At 47.7% G+C, this 23,363-nt stretch overlaps 1 protein-coding gene across 1 annotated transcript in view; it reads left to right on the forward strand.

Annotated features, from left to right (window-relative positions):
• Window positions 1–23,363, forward strand: part of LOC115164498 (tetratricopeptide repeat protein 28) — a 342,021-nt gene that overhangs the window by 296,822 nt on the left and 21,836 nt on the right. The window contains exons 7-15 of the mRNA XM_029717042.1: window positions 117–913; window positions 1,107–1,651; window positions 7,799–8,322; window positions 11,539–11,648; window positions 14,786–14,915; window positions 15,292–15,510; window positions 17,553–17,712; window positions 19,833–19,973; window positions 23,219–23,363. Coding sequence (XP_029572902.1) covers window positions 117–913; window positions 1,107–1,651; window positions 7,799–8,322; window positions 11,539–11,648; window positions 14,786–14,915; window positions 15,292–15,510; window positions 17,553–17,712; window positions 19,833–19,973; window positions 23,219–23,363 — 2,771 coding nt within the window. The remainder of the gene's footprint in view (window positions 1–116; window positions 914–1,106; window positions 1,652–7,798; window positions 8,323–11,538; window positions 11,649–14,785; window positions 14,916–15,291; window positions 15,511–17,552; window positions 17,713–19,832; window positions 19,974–23,218) is intronic.

Genomic DNA, 23,363 nt, shown 5'->3' on the forward strand with positions numbered 1-23,363 from the left:
TACATAATGTGGCTGTCTGATGAGGCACTTGAAGTGAACTTCTATTTTCCTGTGAATGGGATATTAATCTTGCCTCTTCCCTCTTCCTTTCCCTCTCTCCTCTCCCCTGTCCACAGGCATAATCCACCAGATGAAAGGAGACTATGAAACTGCACTGAAACTCCACAAAACCCACCTCTCCATCGCCCAGGAGCTCACTGACTATGCTGCTCAGGGCCGGGCCTACGGTAACATGGGCAACGCCTACAACGCATTGGGGGCCTTTGACCAGGCCGTGCGCTACCACCGCCAGGAGCTACAGATCTCCATGGAGGTCAACGACCGAGCCTCCCAGGCCTCCACCCATGGTAACCTGGCCGTGGCCTACCAGGCTCTGGGGGCCCACGATCGCGCCCTGCAGCACTACCAGAACCACCTCAATATCGCCCGCGAGCTGCGAGACGTCCAGAGTGAGGCTCGCGCCCTGGGCAACCTGGGGAACTTCCACTGCTCCCGGGGAGAGTTCCCCCAAGCCGTGCCCTACTACGAGCAGTACCTCCGCTTGTCCCCTGACCTCCAGGACATGGAGAGTGAGGGGAAAGTCTGCCACAACCTGGGCTACGCCCACTACTGCCTGGGAAGCTACCAGGACGCTGTCAAGTACTATGAGCAGGACCTGGCTCTGGCTAAGGACCTGCATGACAAGCTGAGCCAGGCCAAGGCCTACTGTAACCTTGGACTGGCCTTCAAGGCTCTGGGTAACTTCACCAAGGCAGAGGAGTGTCAGAAGTACCTGCTCTCTCTAGCCCAGTCTCTTAATAATGCACAAGCCCGCTTCAGAGCCCTGGGCAACCTGGGGGACATCTTTGTCTGCAAGAAGGATGTGACCGGAGCTATCCAGTTCTATGAGCAGCAGCTCGCCCTGGCTCACCAGGTGAGATTCACTAGGTCCTGATTATAGTCATAGTCACAGGAAAGGTTTCCACTTTGTCTGCATACAGTAAGAGAGATTAGCATGATATACTGTAAGTCAAGCACTCCATTGATTTTGAAAGGCAGGGTTGTTAAAATGTAATACTGTTGCTCATTTGCTGATGCACTGAAATCCTATCTGTGCTTTGTTTCAGATGAAGGAGCGCAGGATGGAGGCGTGTGCCTACGCTTCCCTGGGCGCCACCTACAGACTGGTGCAGAAGTACGACAAGTCCCTGGGCTACCACACCCAGGAGCTGGAGGTGTACCAGGAGCTGGGCGATGTTCCCGGGGAGTGTAAAGCCCACGGACACCTGGCAGCTGTCTACATGGCCCTCGGGAAGTATGCCATGGCCTTCAAGAGCTACGAGGAGCAGCTAGAGCTGGGCCGCAGACTGAAGGACCCGGGCGTAGAGGCCCAGGTCTACGGCAACATGGGCATCACCAAGATGAACGTAGGGGTGATGGAGGAGGCTATAGGCTACCTGGAGCAGCAGTTGGCCACCCTGCAGCAGCTGAGTGGCAACGAGGCCGTACTGGACCGGGGCAGGGCCTATGGTAACCTGGGAGACTGTTACGAAGCCTTAGGGGACTTTGAGGAGGCCATTAAATACTACGACCAGTACCTGTCTGTGGCCCAGAGCCTGAACCGCATGCAGGACCAGGAGAAGGCTTACCGAGGTCTGGGCAATGGACACAGGTCAGTGACATCGCTCATTAGCCCCTACTAAACACACTTAGAAACCTGTAATGTAATTGGTTATACACTGGACAAAAGTATGTGGACACGCCTTCAAATTAGTGGTTTCAGCTATTTCAGCCACACCCGTTGCTGACAGGTGTATAAAATTGTGCACAAAGCCATGCAATCTCCATAGACAAACATTGGCAGTAGAATGGCCTTACTGTGCCACTTTAAACGTGGCACCGTCATAGGATGCCACCATTCCAAAAAGTAAGTTTATCACATTTCTGCCCTGCTAGAGCTGCCCAGTCAACTGTAAGTGCTGTTATGGTGAAGTAGAACATCTAGGAGCAACGACAGCTCAGCATGAAGTGGTAGGCCACACAAGCTCATAGAAAGGGGCCGCCAAGTGCTGAAGCACATAGCGCGTAAAAATCGTCTGTCCTCGGTTGTAACACTCACTACCGAGTTCCAAACTGCCTCTAGAAGTAAAGTCAGCACAATAACTGTTTGTTGGGAGTTTCATGAAATGGGTTTCCATGGCCGAGCAGCCGCATGCACAATGCCAAGCGTCGGCTGGACTGGTGTAAAGCTCGCGGCCATTGGACTCTGGAGCAGTGGAAACGCATTCTCTGGAGTGCTGAATCAGGCTTCACCTTCAGGCAGTCCGACAGACAGATCTGAGTTTGGCGGATGCCAGGAGAACTCTACCAGCACGAGTGCATAGTGCCAACTGTAAAGTTTGGTGGAGGAGGAATAATGGTCTGGGGCTGTTTATCATGGTTCAGGCTAGGCCCCTTAGTTCCAGTGAAGGGAAATCTTAATGCTACATCATTCAGTTACATTGTAGACGATTCTGTGCTTCCAACTTGTGGCAACAGTTTAGGGAAGGCCCTTTCCTGTTTCAGCATGACAATGCTCCCATGCACAAAGCGAGGTCCATACAGAAATGGTTTGTCGAGATCGGTGTGGAAGAACTTGACTTGCCTGAACAGAGCCTTGATCTCAACCCCATCGAAGACCTTTGGGATTAAATGGAAAGCCAACTGTGAGCCAGGCCTAATCACCCAACATCAGTACCCAACCTCACTAATGCTCTTAGTGGTTGAATGGAAGCAAGTCCCCACAGCAATGTTTCAACATTTAGTGGAAAGCCTTCCCAGAAGAGTGGAGGCTGTTATAGCAGCAAAGGGGGGACCAACTCCATATTAATTCCCATGATTATGGAATGAGATGTTCGATGAGCAGGTGTCCACATACATTTGGTAATGTAGTGTAGCTCCCTATCAGGTCACTCAGTAGGTAAATAATGCTAATTTGCTTTAGCCCTAACATCATACAGAATATTGGCGTTTCTCTCACTCCTTACAGTAACTCCACTTTTCCCACTGAATGAGCCACTTAGATACTGTTCCAGGTAAGCACTGTCATCTGTCCAAATGTCCTCTTCTTGAAGTAGTGATTGGAACAAAGTGTCACTAAAGGATTGGATTGGGTATACATGGTGTCTCTGCAGCTCCCCACTGAACAGTGCTGTAGCTCTATAATGAAAATCTGTGGTTGGATGAAAAGCACTCTAAAACCATGAAATCTCTGATTGCCTGTTACGAAAAGCTAATATCTGAATCATAGATGAAGAGTCCTGCTGATGAAAGTAGAAATAGAACTTGAATTTGTCTTTTTCTCAGTTAATAATAATTTTTTATTTAACCTTTATTTAACTTTATTTAAATGTAAAGGCATCATATTTCTAATATACCTAAGCCACCATTGCAATCAGAAAGCCATTCTGCATGGGCCTCCCGAGTGGCGCAGCGGCCTAAGGCACTGCATCGCAGAGCTAGAGGCGTCTCTATAGACCCGGGTTCGATGCCGGGCTGTATCGCAACCGTCCGTAATTGGGAGTCCCATAGGGCGGTGCACAATTGGCCCAGCATTATCCGGGTTAGGGGAGGGTTTGGCCGGGAGGGGCTTTACTTGGCTGATCGTGCTCTAGCGACTCCTTGTGGCTGGCCGAGACTCCTGCAGACTGACCTCGGTCGTCAGTTAAATGGTGTTTCCTCCGACACATTGGTGCGGCTGGCTTCTGGGTTAAGCGGACGGGTGTTAAGAAGCGCAGTTTGGCGTGTCATGTTTCGGAGGATGCCTCCCAAGCCCGTTGGGGAGTTGCAGCGATGAGACAAGATCGAAAATTGGAGAGAGAAAAAAAAACATTCTGCCTTTTGAATAAGTTGCCGATAATTTATTCTGGTTGTTGCAGTGACAGATCATTTGCTTATACGGGGTATTACTAATAATCACAGTGATCCTACTTTGCATAATCTTTTTTCTTTTTGTGCCCGCTGCTGGTTCTTTTTGCTTGCGCTGGCACTTGCACTTCAGGACCACCATAGTTTAGAGACACCTTGACGGTCGGCGTTGAGGATCCTGAGGCTCAGTGAGGCTGGTGCTAGCTGCTTCAGCACTGAGCCTACTGGCCCCCAGCTGATCGGTATGCAAAGAGGCTTTGGCAGACAGACGTCTGAAACCGGGGGAATCGCAGTTAATTCGAGACGACCTTTTACATTCTTTCTCTTTTCTCCACTTTCTCTCCCCCCGCGTGAGTCTGATAACATCCTGATAGAATACAGGGTGAAACAAAACGCGGCGGCAGCAACGGAGTCCTAATTTCAGAGAATATTTTTCCCTCTTATTGCACATCAACAGCAAGCCACCATAACAATCAGACCGAACCCTGCATTAGCTATGCATGAGCTGACTGAGGAAGAATGTAAATCTGACTCCTATCATCCTCACTTCCTCCTCTCTCTATCCCCCTCGCACTCTCGCGCTCCATCTCTCTCTCTCCCAGAGACTCTACTCAACCAGCTCACATTAACACACAACATTAATTAATCTCAAGCCTTTTATTCTTTTAATGGTCCTTTTCAAATGACATCGAGCAATTGTTGCTCTGCCGGGGAATGTGAAAATTGGCTATTTGCAAGGTTTCTGCAGCGTGTGCAAAGCATTCAAGAGAACAAAACCGTGGTATGAAAGCAGGTCTTAGCCAGTGTGTAAGCTTATTCACAGAGATAGACAGAACCTGTATCCATGTGACATCCCATCTAGGCCAATTGGAGGGTGAATTATATTATCTAGCCCCCCCCAACCCATTGTATCATTACCCCTTCAGCCCTTCCTCTTCCCCCTACACACACATTAACAATGGTCATCGAAATTGTTAAAAGTTTTTAAAAACAATTGCAGCAGACAATGGATAAAGATACTCCAACCGTTGAGAATTTTTATAATCCACCAGATATTGACTAAATTATAACACATAAAACATTTTACTGGCAGAGACAACTCAATCAAGTTTGCTGTGTTAGGACTGATTACCAACAATGATGAGACAGGCTACAGGGAGGAGGTGAGAGCCCTGGTGGAGTGGTGCCAGGAAAATAACTCTCTCAACGTCAACAAAACAGAGCTGATCGTGGACTACAGGAGACAGCAGAGAGAGAACACCCCCATCCACATCGACGGGGCCACAGTGGAGAGGGTCCAAAGCTTTAAGTTTCTTGGCGTGCACATCACTGACAACCTGAAATGGTCCCTTCACACAGACAGAGTGGTGAAGAAGGTGCAACAGCACCTTTATCAACCTCAGGAGGCTGAAGAAATTTGGCCTGTCCCCTAAAATCCTCACAAACTTCTACAGATGCACCATTGAGAGCGTCCTGTTGGGCTGTATCACCGCCTGGTATGGCAATTGCACCGTCCACAACCGCAGGGCTCTCCAGAGGGCGGTGCGGTCAGCCCAACGCATCACCGCTGGCACACTGCCTGCCCTCCAGGACATCTACAGCACCCGGTGTCACAGGAAGATCATCAAGGACCTCGGCCACCCGAGCCACGCCCTGTTCACCCCTCTACCGTCTAGAAGGCGGAGCCAGTACAGGCTCATCAAAGCTGAGACCGAGAGACTGAAACAGCTTCTATCTCCAGGCCATCAGACTGTTAAATAGTCACCCGGTACTCTACCCTGCACCTTAGAGACTGCTGCCCTATATACATCGAGTCACTGAACACTGGTCTCTTTAATAATGTTTACATACTGTTTCACCCACCTTATATGTATACACTGAGTGTACAAAACATTAGGAACACCTGCTCTTTCCATGACATAGACTGACCAGGTGAACCCAGGTGAAAGCTATGATCGATCCTTTACTGATGTCACTTGTTAAATCCACTTCAATCAGTGTAGATGAAGGGGAGGAGACACGTTAATGAAAGATTTTTTTAGCCTTGAGACTATTGAGACATGGATTGTGTATGTGTGCCATTCAGATGGTGAATTGGCAAGACAAAAGATGCCTTTGAATGGGGTATGGTAGTAGATACCAGGCGCACCGGTTTGAGTGTGTCAAGAACTGCAACGCTGATGGGTTTTTCACGCTCAACAGTTTCCCGTGTGTATCAAGAATGGTCCACCATCGAAAGGACATCCAGCCAATTTGACATAACAGTGGGAAGCATTTGAGTCAACATGGGCCAGCATCCCTATGGAACGCTTGCGACACCTTGTAGTCCATGTCCCAACGAATTGAGGCTGTTTTGAGGGCAAAATGGGTTGCAACTCTACTTTAGGAAGGTGTTCTTAATATTTTGGACACTCAGTGTATACTGTATTCTAGTCATGGCTCATCCTATATTATTTATTTAGTATTTTCTGGATTATGAGTGTATAGTTTTTTTATTCTAGGTATTACTGGACTTTTGGAGCTAGAAAACACAAGCATTTCGCTGCACCTGCGATAACATCTGGAAATCTGTGTACACGACCATTTAACTTTGATTTGATTTGACAAATAATGAGTTGAGGGATTTTGGAGAGATTTCAGGTTTTGAATTTATTGTCAAATAAAAATATAAACATCTTAGAATGCACTCATATATACATTTTGTTATTGTATCAGGTATTTTTTTTATATGTGCCTCATTTTCATAAATACATCAGGTATTTTTGCATATATGAATACATTAACATAAAGGGGTGGAATAGGGCTGCAACCACCAAACACTTCCTCTGTCTACCCTACCTGCACTGTCTAGACTGCCTCATTAATTACTGTTGTCACATTCTCTTGCATAATTCAACAAGTATGTGCATAGCAGGATACCATCGGATTAAAAATCAACTCTAGATTACATCTATACATACTTTACATTGTTTGGGAGATCAAACATAATATCACTATAATTCTAGTGTTCATTTTCAGAAGTTGCTTTCATTTCAGCCCATCTAATTTGTGAACATTTCAACTGTATAATTTTGTATTTATTTTTATTCCACCAAAAAAATAAACACCCATCAAAATAACTTTATCTTCTCTTTCCTTGTGATGTAAGTGTCGTGAAGGTGCGTTAAATCCCTGACAAAGCTTTAGCGTTTTTCTAGATAAAACGGAAAGACAATGTATTCCATTGAGCCTATTTCGGCCATTACCGGAGTGTGTTTGACAGGTCATTACAAACGTTTCCGCGGTCATAATGTTAACAGGAAAAATGACAGGCACAAGCAAGAATATGAAAGAGTCACAGTAGTAAAATGAAAGCATTCAATCAAGTGGATTTTGCACCCTTCAAACAGGAAGTAGATGGCTGAAAAAGACAGATCCTCAGGTGGACAGGGCATGCACATTGCCCCCCCCCCCCCCCCCCCCCCCCCACACACACACACACACAGTCCTCAGAGAGTCATCTGCTGTGCTTTTTGTTGGGAATCTGAATATTCATTACCACTGAAATGATGCAGACCTTGGCAAATGGCATAGTTCCTGCTCTTGTGACAATGCAATGTGTGTTCCTCATTCTTCCCTTATTGCACAATATGGCCATATGTGCAGATTAGATAAAAGCTGTTCTACTATCCCCCTGATAGGAGATAAGGAGAGATGAACAGGGTGACAGTGAGAGGAGTGCGCTAGGAGGACAGTCTCTGTGGCACGAGTCTGTCTGTTCATAGCACCAGATGGCAATTACAGGGTGTTTTAGTAGGCATATAATGTAGTCAACTTAACTCTATCCCTGCCTTCCTAGTTGACCCACATCTCTGTCCTTCCCCACTGTTTGACTCCCCATCGTCCTGCCCTGACTCTGTGTCTCCCCCTGCAGGGCGATGGGTAACCTGCAGCAGTCCCTGGTTTGCTTTGAGAAGCGGCTGGTGGTGGCCCATGAGTTGGGGGAGTGTAGCGGGAAGGCCCAGGCCTACGGGGAGCTGGGGGCGCTCCACAGCCAGCTGGGGAACTACGAACAGGCCATCTCCTGTCTTGAGCGCCAGCTAGGCATCGCCCGCGACACCCAGGACCGCCCACTAGAGGGCGACGCTAGTTGCGGCCTGGGGGTGGTGTACCAGTCCATGGGGGAGTACGAGACAGCCCTGCGCTGCCACCAGAGTGACCTGGAGATCGCAGAGGAGACGGGCAGCCCCGCCCGACAGGGCCGTGCCTATGGCAACCTGGGCCTCACCTATGAGTCACTGGGCAACTATGAGCGTGCGGTGGTGTTCCAGGAGCAGCATCTGAGTGTTGCAGCTCAGACCAACGACCTGGCAGCCAAGACCCTGGCCTACGGTAGCCTGGGGAGGACACACCACGCACTGCAGAACTACTCACAGGCTGTCATGTATCTGCAGGAAGGTGAGTGGTGGGGTCGGGGAATAGAGATATAGATATATATACTGTATAATAACAATACTGTGCTCCATAGACGACATAGACTTTAGTGACATGAAAGGTGTTGGGACAGCTTCCAAAGGAGAATATCTATCTGACAGGCAAGAATTAAACACATACTATATGCAAATTCTTGAAGTAAAGCCAAGTTATAATTCTACCAACAGCTGCAATTTTTGTCAATAGGCTTATATTTTGTGATTATACTGTTTGTGTTTTTCTGTGAGTGTTTGTCGATTTTTTTTTTTTTATTTGCCTGTGTGAGGGTGTTTTTGTGTGGGTGTCATTGTCATTGTGTATTTTAGTTTTGTGTGTGGTGTGTGTGGTGTGTGTGTGAGCTCATCTCCATGCTGCATGGGGAGGTATTCAGCATGTTTACGGGTTCCTATTCTTCACACCTCTATATCCCCTCTCTCAGATGAGCTGCCAAAGGATCTTTTCACACACTGTGGCTGATAGACTCTTGCCTCTCACGCTTCATTGTCCTCTACAGATAATGGTGAAATAAAAAGCTGCAGCCCTGGCTGTCTAAAAGTCATTATGCCAGTAACAGTGCAGGGAGTGTTTGTCACAGGGATGACGGGACAAGGCTTCGTGGAAGCTGTTTGGTGGCCACCAGCTCCATTTACAAGCGTTATGCAGAGGCAGACCCAGGGCATTACACTCCAAAGCCTGTTTCCATCCAGGGAGAATTATCTCTCTGGGTTTACAGGTTGTTTCATCATTCCTCCTCTAAGGAAGACATGAACAGGAATACCTTCCCTAGCCTCTCCTCTCCTGTCCTATAAGCCACCAGTGCTTGTAGTGACCTAGACATCGTTCCTTGTCGTTGCTTGTTGGGGTTTAATGGAAACAAAGGAGGCAGGCCACTCTATCTCTTCCATGTCCCATTACTGTCCCCTGCTCTGTCCTTACATTGTTCCTTGGTCCAGCTTTGAAAAAGAACACTACCTTCCCTATCCTTGACAGCCAATTATTTTTGGCCAACCTACCCAGACCTCAAAGTTGGTCGTTTTTTTCCCCTCCGTTTTCTTTTTCATGCTGCACTGCTTGTTTTTTGTTTTTGCTTCCTGAAAAAGATGAATTGGAAGGAGGCCTAGGAAAGGAGAACCACTCGAGGGCCTATAGTGACAGCATGTGACCTCAGCAATGCGTGTGTGTGTGTGTGTGTGTGTGTGTGTGTGTGTGTGTGTGTGTGTGTGTGTGTGTGTACATGCCTCACTGTAGGAGGGAGAGAGACACAGCAGTGTTAATGCCTGCAGTATTCTTTTATCATTATAATTGTTTATATCATTTATAATTAGGTGACACTTTGTGACACTGTGTGTGTGTAGCTTTGTGAAGTGTGTATGCATGTGTTTAAATATTTGCATATATGCATTGTATAATGAGAGAGCGAGAGAGAGAGAGAGAGTATTGCCCTGCAGCAAGCGTGTGTGTGTGTGTGTGTGTGTGTGTCACAGGGTGCATGGGCCCCCAGGGGCTGTAGTGAATCTCTTCACCAGCTGTCAGGGAGCCTTTAAAGTGTTCTCTAGTTGCTCTTCAGGGTGCAGCCAGCCACAGAGCCACCACCACATCCTTATGTCAGCCACCACTACGTCACTGTGCCTGCATGGCACACCGAAGGTACACACAGTGACAGTGACGGCAAGAGATTGCCACAGTTAGAGAGGGAAGCATGTGGGAAGAGATAGCAAGAGTACGCAATGCAGATGCATACATCTTCATGTATGATAATTCTACCAAGTGTCAACCGCACTATAAGAAAAAGACATGCCGCTTTTTGATTAATCAGGAGTCTTCATAGAGAGAGGCAGGGAGATGTGAATGGTGAGGCTGCAGATCAGTTCTCTCTCTAAAGCTCCAGACTCTAATGTAACCTGAGTAGGACTGAGACTAGTGGAGGGCAGATAGACCGAGAGAAAGAGAGGAGAGGGGAGAGAAAGACAGCAAGAGAGAGAGAAACAGAGAGACGAGGTCGGGAGGGAGAGGGTGAAGGAGAGGGTTTAGAGAGTTCTGAAAGAAAGGCAGAGAGCTGGAGGAGGGAGAAAGAGGGCAGAGAGAGAGATAAGAGAGGGCGTATTGAGAGAGTTAGGGAGTGTGAGCGAGAGAGAGGCAGGAGGAGGGAGAAAGAGGGAAGAGAGGGAGAAGAGGATAGATAAGGAGAGGGGGGAAGTGTTGCAGGCTTCAAAGGCATCCGTCTCTCTGAGGGTGTACTCACAGAGCAGAGCAGCCCTGGGCCTGGTGGAATAGGAATCGTGTAGGTCGGGTGTTCCTTCCTGGTCACGCGCTGTGTTCTTTTCTTATCTGGGTCAGACTCAGACACACTGTTTTCCAGGAATGACTAGAAATGCGAGGAGAGTGAGATGAGGGCTGCTTGATATCATGGCCCATTTTCTCTCCCCTCCACCAAAACGTGTTTTCCCCTAGTCACAGAGGAATAGAGTAGATACATTATATTCTAATACCTACATAATATAAACCTTGTAGCCACAGACGTATTAGCAGCCCAAATCATAGCTAAGATTGCCTGCTGTGCTGTTAGCACCTGGTAGGTGACGTGGCCCAGTGTCTGCCCTTTTTTTATCATTTCCCTTCGTGGAGTGTCTGTTTCATCACAGTAATTGGGTGAAACCAAGCAGTCGGCGGGCAGGCTGTTGACACATGCAAACATGTGACATACACATCACCGCTTGAGGGATTGAAAGGGGAAAACAAACGTTATTCTCGCCAGGTGATCTGACAAAGCCACGCTAACTGAACAGAAAAATCTCCCCGGGTTTTGGCTGAATCTCAGAAGAAGTTTATGGACCAGTGTGATGAGCTATACGAACAGTTTCAACACAGGATTCAAGCCTCTGTGTGTGTAGACTCTATTAAACATATTATGTTTGCTTAGTCTCCCACTTGCTTTATACAGACGCATTATGGGTGTGTTTGCTCAGCCACTCGATCCTTACCATTGATTACTAGGCACTCAGATTAGTGCCCTAACAGCCTCGTACTGTGTGTCTGGGAGTGGGTGTGTTTGTGTTTGTGTGTGTGATGCCCAGACTGAGTGGGAGTTTACAACTGAAGCCTGTTCACTGTCAGAGTATCAGTACCATGCTTACACCTGTTACCCTGGAAGATACCTGCCTGCCCATAGCTCTAAATCATTTCTAACGTCTCTCTCTCCAGGCCTACGGCTGGCGGAGCAGCTGTCTCGGCGTGAGGATGAGGCTAAGATCCGCCATCGTCTGGGGCTGTCTCTGTGGGCCAGTGGGAACCTGGAGGAGGCCCAGCACCAGGTATACATCTGACATGAACCTCTCCTCACACACAACATACACAGGGTTACCTATCTGCGTGTGTGTAGAGGGAGACCGTGGATGGGGAGGTGGAAGATTGACATTTTATTCACCCTCTTATTCATTGCGACTTAGTTAGTGAATTCATCTTAAGATAGCTAGGTGAGACAACCACATATCTCAGTCACAGGAAGTAAAAATGCTCCTCAATAAAGTAGCTATCAGCAAAGGCAGTGCTAGTAAGAAAAGGTAAATATTCTTTTTTGTGGGGGGCAGTGGGATTATTTAAAATACTCTTTGAAGAGGTAGGGTTTCAGACGTTTTCAGATGATGTTCCACCATTGGTGCCAGGACAGAGAATAGCTTTTACTGGGCTGAGCGGGCGCTGACCCAGTCCAATGTCTCTGTCTGTCTGTCTGTCTGTCTGTCTGTCTGTCTGTCTGTCTGTCTGTCTGTCTGTCTGTCTGTCTGTCTGTCTGTCTGTCTGTCTGTCTGTCTGTCTGTCTGTCTGTCTGTCTGTCTGTCTGTCTGTGTCTCTCTCTCTCTCTCTCTCTCTCTCTCTCTCTCTCTCTCTCTCTCTCTCTCTCTCTCTCTCAATTCAAAGGGGCTTTATTGGCATGGGAAATGTGTTTACATTGTCAATGCATGTGAAATAAACAAAAGTGAGAAGACACAAAACAACATCAACACAAAACTCTTAGAATTGAACAGTAAATATTGCATTCAAAAAGGTTTAAAAGTCAGCTATGTACAGGGATATCTCTCTCTCTCATCTCTATTACAATGACCTTATCCCCATACCCCTCAGTCAAACAGATGTCATTTCACACCCAAGTTCTTTCCCAGGCAACTCCATAATGTTTGGGATATTTCCTCCAGTCAGTGTAGCTGTCATGGTGGTGTGTTGTTGGGAAAGGAAAGGAGACACTGTTGTCCTCAGTGTATAGGTTAGATGATTATTCATGAGGAAGCAGGGAGGGCGTTACTGCTGGTGGTAAAGCTATATGACCTTGGTAAATACCCTGACCCACTTCAGGGCTGATTTACATAGCCAACTATGTCCCACTATGCAATATTACTGCACTTAATATTCATACAGCATCCGTACTGTTGGAATGAGATGGCTTGGCCTCATGTTCGACCGTTTAAACCTAATTGTGTTTCAACACCCTCACTCTGATCCGCCGTGACCTCTGTGACCTGCCCACGGTTCAGTCAGATTTGTGATGAATACATGGTTTCATATTGTCACATGGGATTAATAGATGAATGTTGAGTGCAGTGTGGTGGGTTTGATGTTTTACTGCTGGTAACTTCTATCAGAGAGGGTGAACGTAGCCCTGGGGAAAAGACATGAGGAGAGTCGTTTTAGGCATCGTGATGGGGTCTACATGTGCAACTGTCGGTGTGAAAATGTCCGATAACAGTTACAGTAATCATGGGTTATATTGGGTGCATACATGGCAGTGTAAATGTCCTAGGCCCCTATTCTGATGTTAGCTTTACAGCACCGAGGCGGGACATTGCGAGCACAGCACTTTTGGGATTGTTTTCTTTTAATCTGTGAAGGGTGAGGTTGGCCCCGGGGGGAAGGTGGTGTGAGAAATTAGTTTTCATCTTAAAGGGATGTCTGTGTGCCCAAAAGATTGAACCAGCTTTGCAGGAATCAGCCTGCAGCTCTATCAGCAGAATCAGACAGCCCGGACTGGACTTCTAGCACTAATGCTGCACAACCACACTCTGCTCTCCCAGTGCTCTCTCTCTCTTTCTCTCTCTCCTCTCGTCTGACATACTTTAGTGGCCTGGATCACTGTAACCTACACACACACACACATATGCCTGATTCATCCCGATTCCATCCCTTCCATGCGCCAGTCCCAGGGAAGCAGCTATCTGAATGTTTGTTGTGCATAGTTCAATCTCACTTCTGGACTCATACAGACTGGCTGTGGAGGTGTAACATTCTCAGTCTTCTTGAAGGCCTGCCAACAGAAGAGGAATAGGAAACCAATAACAACTCCCATGAATCAGCACTCCTGACTGGCCTGGCCTGGCAGCACAGCCTCCGCCCACACTGTGTCTGCCCTCCCACCTTTGTCTCTCCCTCTTCTTCTCCCTCTCCAGCCTGATGTTAGTGTCTGAGACTGAACAGAGGAAAGATGTGGAGCAGGGAAAGCTTTGTTTCTATGGACACACTGTTTCCCTAGAAGACATTGTGTGCCCAGGCGATGAATTAGCATCTTAGTCTGGGCCAGATGAGATGAGACGGGAGGATAGCTGAGGTGAATGTCAGAGCTGTGTCCATCAGGCCCAATATCACAGATCCAGGATTTGGACTGGCTCTGAACATCTGAGTTGCCTGATTCAGCTACAGACTTCCAGGAGTCTGTTACAGACATTTGACGAGTAAATTTGTCCTAGATCTGCCCATAACAGCCGTAGGCCTGTGCTTTGGACGAAGGCTGAGGTAGAGTGCAGTTTGTGAAACCAGGAGACATCCCGAAACGGTTTGAGCTACAGACTATTATGACCCCACCATGGAAAGGCTCTCACGAACACGCCCGAGGTGATTTGTTTTGTTCTACGACGCTCAGATGCCGCAGGACTCGTTAGAATGTAAGGGTTTTTCTTGAAAGGAGATCATGCAGAAATATTGCATTGTGATGGTTCCTGATGTTTACCTGAGCTTAATAAATTCACATAGTTACTGTCACAAACTCCACACAGTTGTCACTGACTAGTTTTCTGTGCTTACTGTACTTTTTTTATATCAGGTTATTGTTTGGCACATCTCATTTTTGGAGTGACGTTAGTCAATAAAACTCATGAATGTAACTTTTTATGTCAAATAATTTGGTCCTGAAAAGAAAAAAGCAGAGCACTTCAATGTGAGGCTAAATATGAGGGCTTGATACTTGAAATGAGTGACCGGTCTGATGGGCTGATTTGGCTTGGGACTGATCAGGTTAAGAGGGAGAGGGGTAGCAGTGTAGATGTCAAACATCATTTACACTGATGGGGGCTGCTGCCATCTAGTGGCTTCACTCTTCTACTGCAAGTCTCTGAGAGCTCTACAGCCAACAGGGATATGGATGTATCTGATGTTTTTCTGTGTGGTTGTGTTATTTGTCCTACAGCTCTACCGAGCGTCTGCACTGTTTGAGACCATTCGTCACGAGGCCCAGCACAGCACCGACTACAAACTGTCTCTGTTTGATCTGCAGACTTCCTCCTATCAGGCACTCCAGAGGGTCCTCGTCAGCCTAGGTTCTCACACTTTACCCTCCCTTTGTCCATTGCTCACCTCTCTTTTTGATTGCTCTTCTGCTCTATTTCCATCTTTATTTGTGTCTTTTGTAAAAATAAATCCACCACTCCATAATGAACTGGGGCTCCCGAGTGGCATGGCGGTCTAAGGCCCTGCATCTCAGTGCTAGAGGCGTCACTACAGACCCTGGTTTGATTCCAGGTTGTATCACAACCGGCCGTGATTGGGAGTCCTATAGGGCGGCGCACAATTGGCCCAGCGTCGTCTGGGTTAGGGTTTGGCTGGGGTAACTGACTTGCCTAGTTAAATAAAGTTTCAATTAAAAAAAGAAACTGAAAAAAATACAATATTGACCATTGACCATCTTCCGGCCAGGCCACCATGACGAGGCGTTGGCGGTGGCAGAGCGGGGTCGGACACGAGCATTTGCTGACCTGCTGGTGGAGAGGCAGACAGGCCAGCAGGACTCAGACCCCTACACCCCAGTCACAGTGGAGCACATCCTGGACACGGTGAACAGCCAGAGGGCCCTGGTGCTCTACTTCTCCATGGCTGCTGGGTACCTGTACAGCTGGCTGCTGGCTCCAGGAGCAGGTAAGACCTGAGAGGGAGAGGGAGGCGTAGGTCAACTAACTCAGTTCCTCTGTGTGCTGATACAATGAGCTATAAGGGTAAAGGGACTATAAATCTGTACAAGCTATTATGCCACATTATACGACACATTATACAGACACAAAACACACACATACACACTCACTCCAACAGTGAATTTCATCATGATTGTGCTTTGTTTAGCTGAGAGTCCTGGAAGGCATGGCTTGTGTTCAGAGGCGGGCGAGGGTAAGAAAGCCCTCTTTAACAGGCGGCGGCAGCGCCACCTGCCACTCCACTGCTGGCAGTGCCACCCCGCCTGGCCTCTCACCCCCCAGGCCACCTGCCAATGAACCATGGTAACCGAGAGTGACAAAGCCAAAGAGCACTTGCACAATCAACATCCGCACAAACAAGTCAACAGGGAAACACACACACATACTCCTGTGCGTACACACACAATCTCACACAAACAAGCTTTGTGCATTAGTTTGTGCTGTCTTTAGTATTGAGTAGCCCTCTCTTCTCTCTCTCTCTCTCTCTCGCTCTCTTTAGTATTGAATAGCCTCTTTCTTTCTCTCTCTCTCTCTCGCTCTCTTTCTTTCTCTCTCTCTCTCTCGCTCTCTTTAGTATTGAGTAGTGAGACTTCATAGCCTCTCTTTCTCTCTCTAGTATTGAGTAGCCTCTCTCTCTCTCTCTCTCTCTCTCTCTCTCTCTCTCTCTCTCCCTCCCTCCCTCTATCTCTCTCTCTCGCTCTCTTTAGTATTGAGTAGTGAGACTTCATAGCCTCTCTTTCTCTCTCTCTCTCTCTCTTTCTCTCTCTTTCTCATCATGATTGTGCTTTGTTTAGCTCTTTCTCTCTTTCAATCCTCTTCACACTCTCTCTCTCTCTCTCTCTCTCTCTCTCTCTCTCTCACCAAAGATAATAGAGGAGTCTGTGAAGCCCAGTGACAGCTCTGGCCTGACTGACAACTCTTCCTGCCATGGAGACTGCTAGTCCTTGCTTCTCTTTTAGCCCTACTCAACAAAGTGGGAATGAAAGCTGGGTGTCTGACCCCCCTAACAGAAGTCATATAGATGGGTGTAATTCTGAGGAGGGGAATGAAAGCTGGGTGTCTGACCCCCCTAACAGAAGTCATATAGATGGGTGTAATTCTGAGGAGGGGAATGAAAGCTGGGTGTCTGACCCCCCTAACAGAAGTCATATAGATGGGTGTAATTCTGAGGAGGGGAATGAAAGCTGGGTGTCTGACCCCCCTAACAGAAGTCATATAGATGGGTGTAATTCTGAGGAGGGGAATGAAAGCTGGGTGTCTGACCCCCTAACAGAAGTCATATAGATGGGTGTAATTCTGAGGAGGGGAATGAAAGCTGGGTGTCCGACCCCCCTAACAGAAGTCATATAGATGGGTGTAATTCTGAGGAGGGGAATGAAAGGTTGAAAGAGCTGCCTTTTGCCTGAGGCGAAGAGAGGCTACCAGTCCTGTAATTAGCCTTCTGCTCTGTCCCAGTCTCTCCCGGGCATTCAGTCGTATAGTGCTGGCATACACACTGAACAGGGTCTGGGTAAAACAACCCTTAGTCAGTAAAGGGCCTCCTCTAATCATTTAACTGGTGAGCAGCCTGTCTGCCAAATCACAGATCTGAACACATTCAAAGCCAAACTCAACCCCCACACTCAGTATCTACCACCACCAGTGCTGTGGTAGTCCTCCCTTCTCCCCCAACATCTCAGCCCCCATGGCACGGAGCAGATGGCACAGGCAGCCACTCTTATATTTTATTGAACATTATTTGTTTTATTCATTTTGCTCTGCAGATGTGCAGATCGTACGTGTAGCGTAACTTAGTTTTCAGAGTGAAATCTCTCCATATGGTCTCTTATTGTTAACATGTTTGTTGGGCTGTTTTAAAGTGAAGTCAACAGTTTTTATTACACTTTCATTGTAGTGTAATAAGTCCAACAGTGCTGTGTGCATCATGACGTAATGTGATGTGACCAATGTGTTGAGCTTGTTGTCCTTCTCTCATTCTCTCTCTCCCAGGCATCCTGAAGTTCCATGAGGTGTACCTGGGAGAGGGCATGCCAGAGGGCGGGCCAGACCTCCATGAGGGTGGGGGAGGGGGTGTGGCCAGCGGCTCATCTTTGGAGCAGCACATTGCCAGTGCTCGGGAGGCCCTGGGAGTAGAGTCCTACTACAGCAGGTAACAACACACACACACACACACACACACATACACACACACACACACAGCGCCCAGAATAAATATACCATTCTATAGGGTGGAGACTGATGCTCGTAGAAGACTAGTGTGCTTTTCTGTATGCTGTCTCAGGATGTCATTGTGCCCCTGTAGGGGGTGTGATGACAGGACCTCACTACCTGTCTAAAAAAACAACTGCTCTCTGCCCCCACTGACAAGCAATGAGACAGAATAATGGACCTCTGGATGCCCACTGAACTCACTTAACAAATACTGTCTGGGCCTGGGAGACAGGGAAACACAGCAGACGGCTTACAGAGGGCCAAGGGGAGGAAGAAGATGGAGCTGAAGAAAGGAGGAAGGCAGCGATACAGGGGGAAATGAATGGAGTGAGATACAGGGGGAAATTAATGGAGTGAGATACAGGGGGACATGGATGGAGTGAGATAAAGGGGGAAATGAATGGAGTGAGATACAGGGGGAAATGAATGGAGTGAGATACAGGGGGAAATGAATGGAGTGAGATACAGGGGGACATGGATGGAGTGAGATACAGGGGGACATGGATGGAGTGAGATACAGGGGGACATGGATGGAGTGAGATACAGGGGGACATGGATGGAGTGAGATACAGGGGGACATGGATGGAGTGAGATACAGGGGGACATGGATGGAGTGAGATACAGGGGGACATGGATGGAGTGAGATACAGGGGGACATGGATGGAGTGAGATACAGGGGGACATGGATGGAGTGAGATACAGGGGGACATGGATGGAGTGAGATACAGGGGGACATGGATGGAGTGAGATACAGGGGACATGGATGGAGTGAGATACAGGGGGACATGGATGGAGTGAGATACAGGGGGACATGGATGGAGTGAGATACAGGGGGACATGGATGGAGTGAGATACAGGGGGACATGGATGGAGTGAGATACAGGGATGGGAGGAGACTTGTTAGACTATGCAGAATAGGAAGTGACTGACAAAAGAACAGTTAATGACAAATTAATTAATTGAGCAATCAAACTACAGGTTTACTTCAGGGGACTACTCGCGTCATTGAACTTCCACGCAAATGTTCCCTATCATTAACCTACATTTTGCATGAGGGCACATGTTTCTCAAATGAGGAATTAGCCCATAGTGGCCAGCCTGTGTGCCCACTGCCAACCTCCACCCCCACCGGCCTGCCATGCCCTCCTGCCCCATTACTGAGTCATTTACCGCTCCAATGGGAAGCAGCACACATGCCACTACGCCTGGCTGGCCACAATATGGCACCACTTACCGCCCCATTCACTCTCCACAGAGGATAAAGAGAGGGATACGGAGAAGGGGAGGGGAGTGTGAGGGGAAGATGGCAGGAGGGAGAGAGAAATGGAGAGAGAGAAAAGGGCAGCATCCATATTTGGGAAGACTGTCTCCTCAGTCCTCATCAATAAATCCAGTCAACCATAGAGTATCTGTCCCCACTTCCCATCTCCCCATACCGTCTGACCTGAAGGTATGTACCTCTCCCACCTGCTAGCGCGTGTGAGTGCAGCCGCTCTGTGTTAGTCAGATGTGGACAGAGGGACCTCATGGGAAGGGATCTCAGAGAAAGGCTACAGCAAATATATGGATTACTGGAGAGAGAAAAGAGAGAGGGAGAGATTTTAGATGAGAGCAACCGTTCCCATGGTTAAACTTGGTACCGTTGTGAGCTGACAGAGGAAGATGAAGGGGAGTTTGGATGAGATGTGGGGGTAAAAGAGGGGGGCAGGGATGGATAGATAGAGAGGTGTGTATGGGGAGAGGAGGGGTTTAGATACAGAGGGGGTAGAGGATGGAAGAACAGAACAGACTCCCTGCTAGGTGCTGGCTGGATCAGCATTAGCAGCATATGAGAAGAGGATTTAATTCTGCTTCCTGTTAGGGCCCTTCCTGGACCACGCCTGGGAAACTGGGCTGGACGGGTGTGTGTGTGTGTGAATAAGAGTGTGCGTGTGCATGCAGTCTGTATGTTTAATGGTATAATCCCCCCCTCTACCGCTATCTCTCCCCCTCTCACTCCTTCTTCTTCTCCCCCTCCCTCCCCCTCTCTCTCTCTCTCTCTCTCTCTCTCTCTCTCAGGGGTTGTTCCAGCAGTGAGACAGAGAGTGAGGCAGGGGACCTGTTGGACCAGCAGTTTGAAGAGCTCAACAACAAACTCAACTCTGTGACTGACCCCACTGGCTTCCTCCGCATGGTGTCCAGAAACAACCTCTTCAACAGGTGAGACAGACACTGTGTGAGACACTGGCCTCCAGTTAGCCTTTATTGTTCGTCTCCAATTCCCCCACATTTCCACAATAAGAATGCTATCTGATGAGGGAGAGAATCTGGCTTGGTAGGGGAATTCATTTGAATAATTCGCTTTCTGAGAAACTAGTGTTTTCTCCTTTATTTAGCCATCGCAGAGGCATGTGAATCCTCTTTATTAAAGTGGCTGAGTAGGGCAGAGCTGGAAAAGCCCGTATCAGCTCTCTGCCTTCATTAGACTATTAGGAGTGTGTGTTTATGTGTGTGCCCATGAACTGTATGCCAGTGTGAGTCTGTTTTTGGAGCCCAGTTGTACATATTTGTGTGTGTGTGTGATTTAATGATGGTACATACACTTGACTGAGTGTGTCTGTGTTAGCATCACTTTGTCATTCAATGCATGTGTTTACACTGTACTGATTGGCGATGTGTCCGTGTGTTTAAGTGTGTGTGTTTTTAAGCGTGTGTGTGTGTGTGTGCGTGCGTCTGGGTCGTATTTCTCTGTCCTCGTCTCCAGTTGAGCTCCTCTTTGATGAGAGGGTAATTCCAGCTGTAATTGAGTCTCCATGCTCATTAAGCCTCTTTAATGGGTTGCCAGTAATAATCCGCTCATTATTTTGGGCCCCAAAAACTATCTGAATCATGAAGCCCCTTAAGAGCGACTCGTCAATCTCACTAAAGCAGAGGAAAATGAATAAAGGCTCATTGTCATTTCAAGTCATACATTTTGGGGTTTTGATATTAAGATAAAATGTGCCTTTCAAGGTCTCTCTCTTATTTTATTCCTCATCAACATGGCCTTTTGCTGTCGGAGTTGAAGACTGTTGACGTGAAAGAGCAACATTATTGCCTCAATGACTTTTAATTCAGAGAATAGATTTTATTAGAAGAAAAAAAAACATTACAAAAAAAATTATATATCAACAATGGAATGAAGAACAAGGTAAAAGACAGGGATTTTGAGCGTGACGGTATGATTGCATAGTCTAAATGTCTGACATTATCTTTGACCTCATCTATCTTTAGAGAGAGCTACTAAAGTGAATATATATATATATATATATATATACACACACACACACACAGGAGCTAGTTAATTTGATAGGTTAAAAGTCTTTAATCTTGGAAACCCAGAATTAAAATCTTGCGTAATTGCGTCAAATGCTTGATTAAGTTCTGGGGTCAGAAAAGATACTAGAACGAGGAGCTGAAATAGTTGTCTCATCCCACAGTATGTTGACAGACGCTACGATACCAGTTATGTTACATCTGTCCACGAGAGATGACCTCATCTGTAATCTCACTTTCTAAGGACTAACAGAGCTCTTCTCTCAGATGTTCCTAGGCATTGTATAGAGGTTATGGAGAAGAGCTCAGTAAACGTATAAACACACAGACAGGAACGTCAGGATAGCCTCTCTAGATGTCTATCGGCTTGTTTGGTGCAATAGAATTAGATGCCTGAATCAACTGAGAGAGTTGGATCCTAGTGAAGAGTTGGTAGTGGACATATCCACCTTTGTCCAACTGTCTCTTCCTGTCTGTCTCTCTTATTGACATGCGTTCCATTCAACCTGCTCCCAGATAAAAGAGCCACTGGACAAACCTCCTAGTCTTCTGCGTCTCGCCTTTTCTTCTCACCATTCCCCTTTCTCTTGGTCAAACCTTCTCTCTTTTTTATCCCTCTGCACCTTTTCTTCACTTGACCCTCATTTCCTCTCACACTCCTCCTGTTAGGCTAACAAACGTCTGTTGGCTTTCCCTCGGTGGCCTGTTCCAGGGCCTGGGAGAAAGAGACTGGAGCGTGCTAGGGGGCTGGAGGAGAGCCAGGTGCTTGGGGGTACCAGGAGGGCAGGATGGAGAGGCTCAGGGGGGGACTGGCTGGTACAGCAGATGGATAGCAGTAGCAGTGTGCGCTGTTGAACTTAGGCCTAGCTGTGTGTAAACAAAGTGGAAGGCTTATAGGTCCACGGCAGCCATTACCACAGCTCTCAGCTCAGCGTACCAGTGGCACACAGCTCACCTCGCCTGAGCAGGGAGCCATCACTGTCTCTTCATCACACAGCTCACCTCGCCTGAGCAGGGAGCCATCACTCTCTCTTCATCACACAGCTCACCTCGCCTGAGCAGGGAGCCATCACTCTCTCTTCATCACACAGCTCACCTCGCCTGAGCAGGGAGCCATCACTGTCTCTTCATCACACAGCTCACCTCGCCTGAGCAGGGAGCCATCACTCTCTCTTCATCACACAGCTCACCTCGCCTAAGCAGGGAGCCATCACTCTCTCTTCATCACACAGCTCACATAGCATTTGTATTCAGCAGGACTGCTAATGTTGAGCAGCAGAGTGTCTTATTACTGTCTATTTCAGAACCAGGCATGGTGCTGCTGCAACACAAACGACTGGCGCACCTTTTCAATAGTGAACAGAACAAAATGATCATTCATACTTCAGTATTATTTGCAGTATAGTAACATTAAGTAGTTTATTGGATATCCTCCACCGTAAGCAGAGAGGTTGTAGTGTTTCTTCAGGTTCATGTCAGGTAACTGGGTGGATAGTTGGGGAGAGGTGCAGGAGAGGTGTCACTTTCTCTCCCTCTCCTCTCCCGCAGTGAGTCTATCAGGGGTCAGAGGTCTCATGCTACACTCCCGTTCACAGTGCTACAGACCCACATCGCCATCTAGTGGACATGTATATTGTCTCAAAAGCACAAATGATTATTATTGTTGTCTCAAAACAGAAAATATAACTGTGCATTCTTCCATTGAGACTTAGCATGTGAAGGGGATCTGAAGTGGACTCTCTAGTCCAGGTCTGAGAGAGCATTATGAAGGGCAGAATCAGGACGAGAGACAGAACATCCGGAGTCAATGCGCTGTGCAGTATCACTCCCTCCATGCCATGCTGCAGTACAGTGTTGTGCCATTAATATATTGCCCACAGGAACTGCTGCTGTGGCTGAATCTGCTGCATCTCACCAGGGGGGGACTTCTGATGCAGCACTCTGCGGCAGGCTGGCTCTAGGCACAGTTCCTCAACCAGAAACACCATTACCAGTACTGTGTGTGTGTGTGCACGTGTGCCTGGTCAGCTGCCTAACACCGCTATGCCGTATGTGCCAGTGTGAATAGCCGTAATAACCAATTCTCTATTCAAACAGTTTAGAGTGCTGTTCTTTATGAAATGAGTACTATGTGTTTGTGTGTTTTGCAGGAGCTGCCAGAGTATGACCAGCCTGTTCAGTAACACAATGTCCCCAGCCAAAGATGGCTGCTCCTCTCTGCCCCGCCGACCCAGCAGCCTCAGCAAACCTCCTCTCCGTGCCCTCTACGACCTGCTCATCGCACCAATGGAAGGG

The sequence above is a fragment of the Salmo trutta genome, chromosome 27 (assembly GCF_901001165.1).
Source record: "Salmo trutta chromosome 27, fSalTru1.1, whole genome shotgun sequence".
NCBI lineage: Eukaryota > Metazoa > Chordata > Actinopteri > Salmoniformes > Salmonidae > Salmo > Salmo trutta.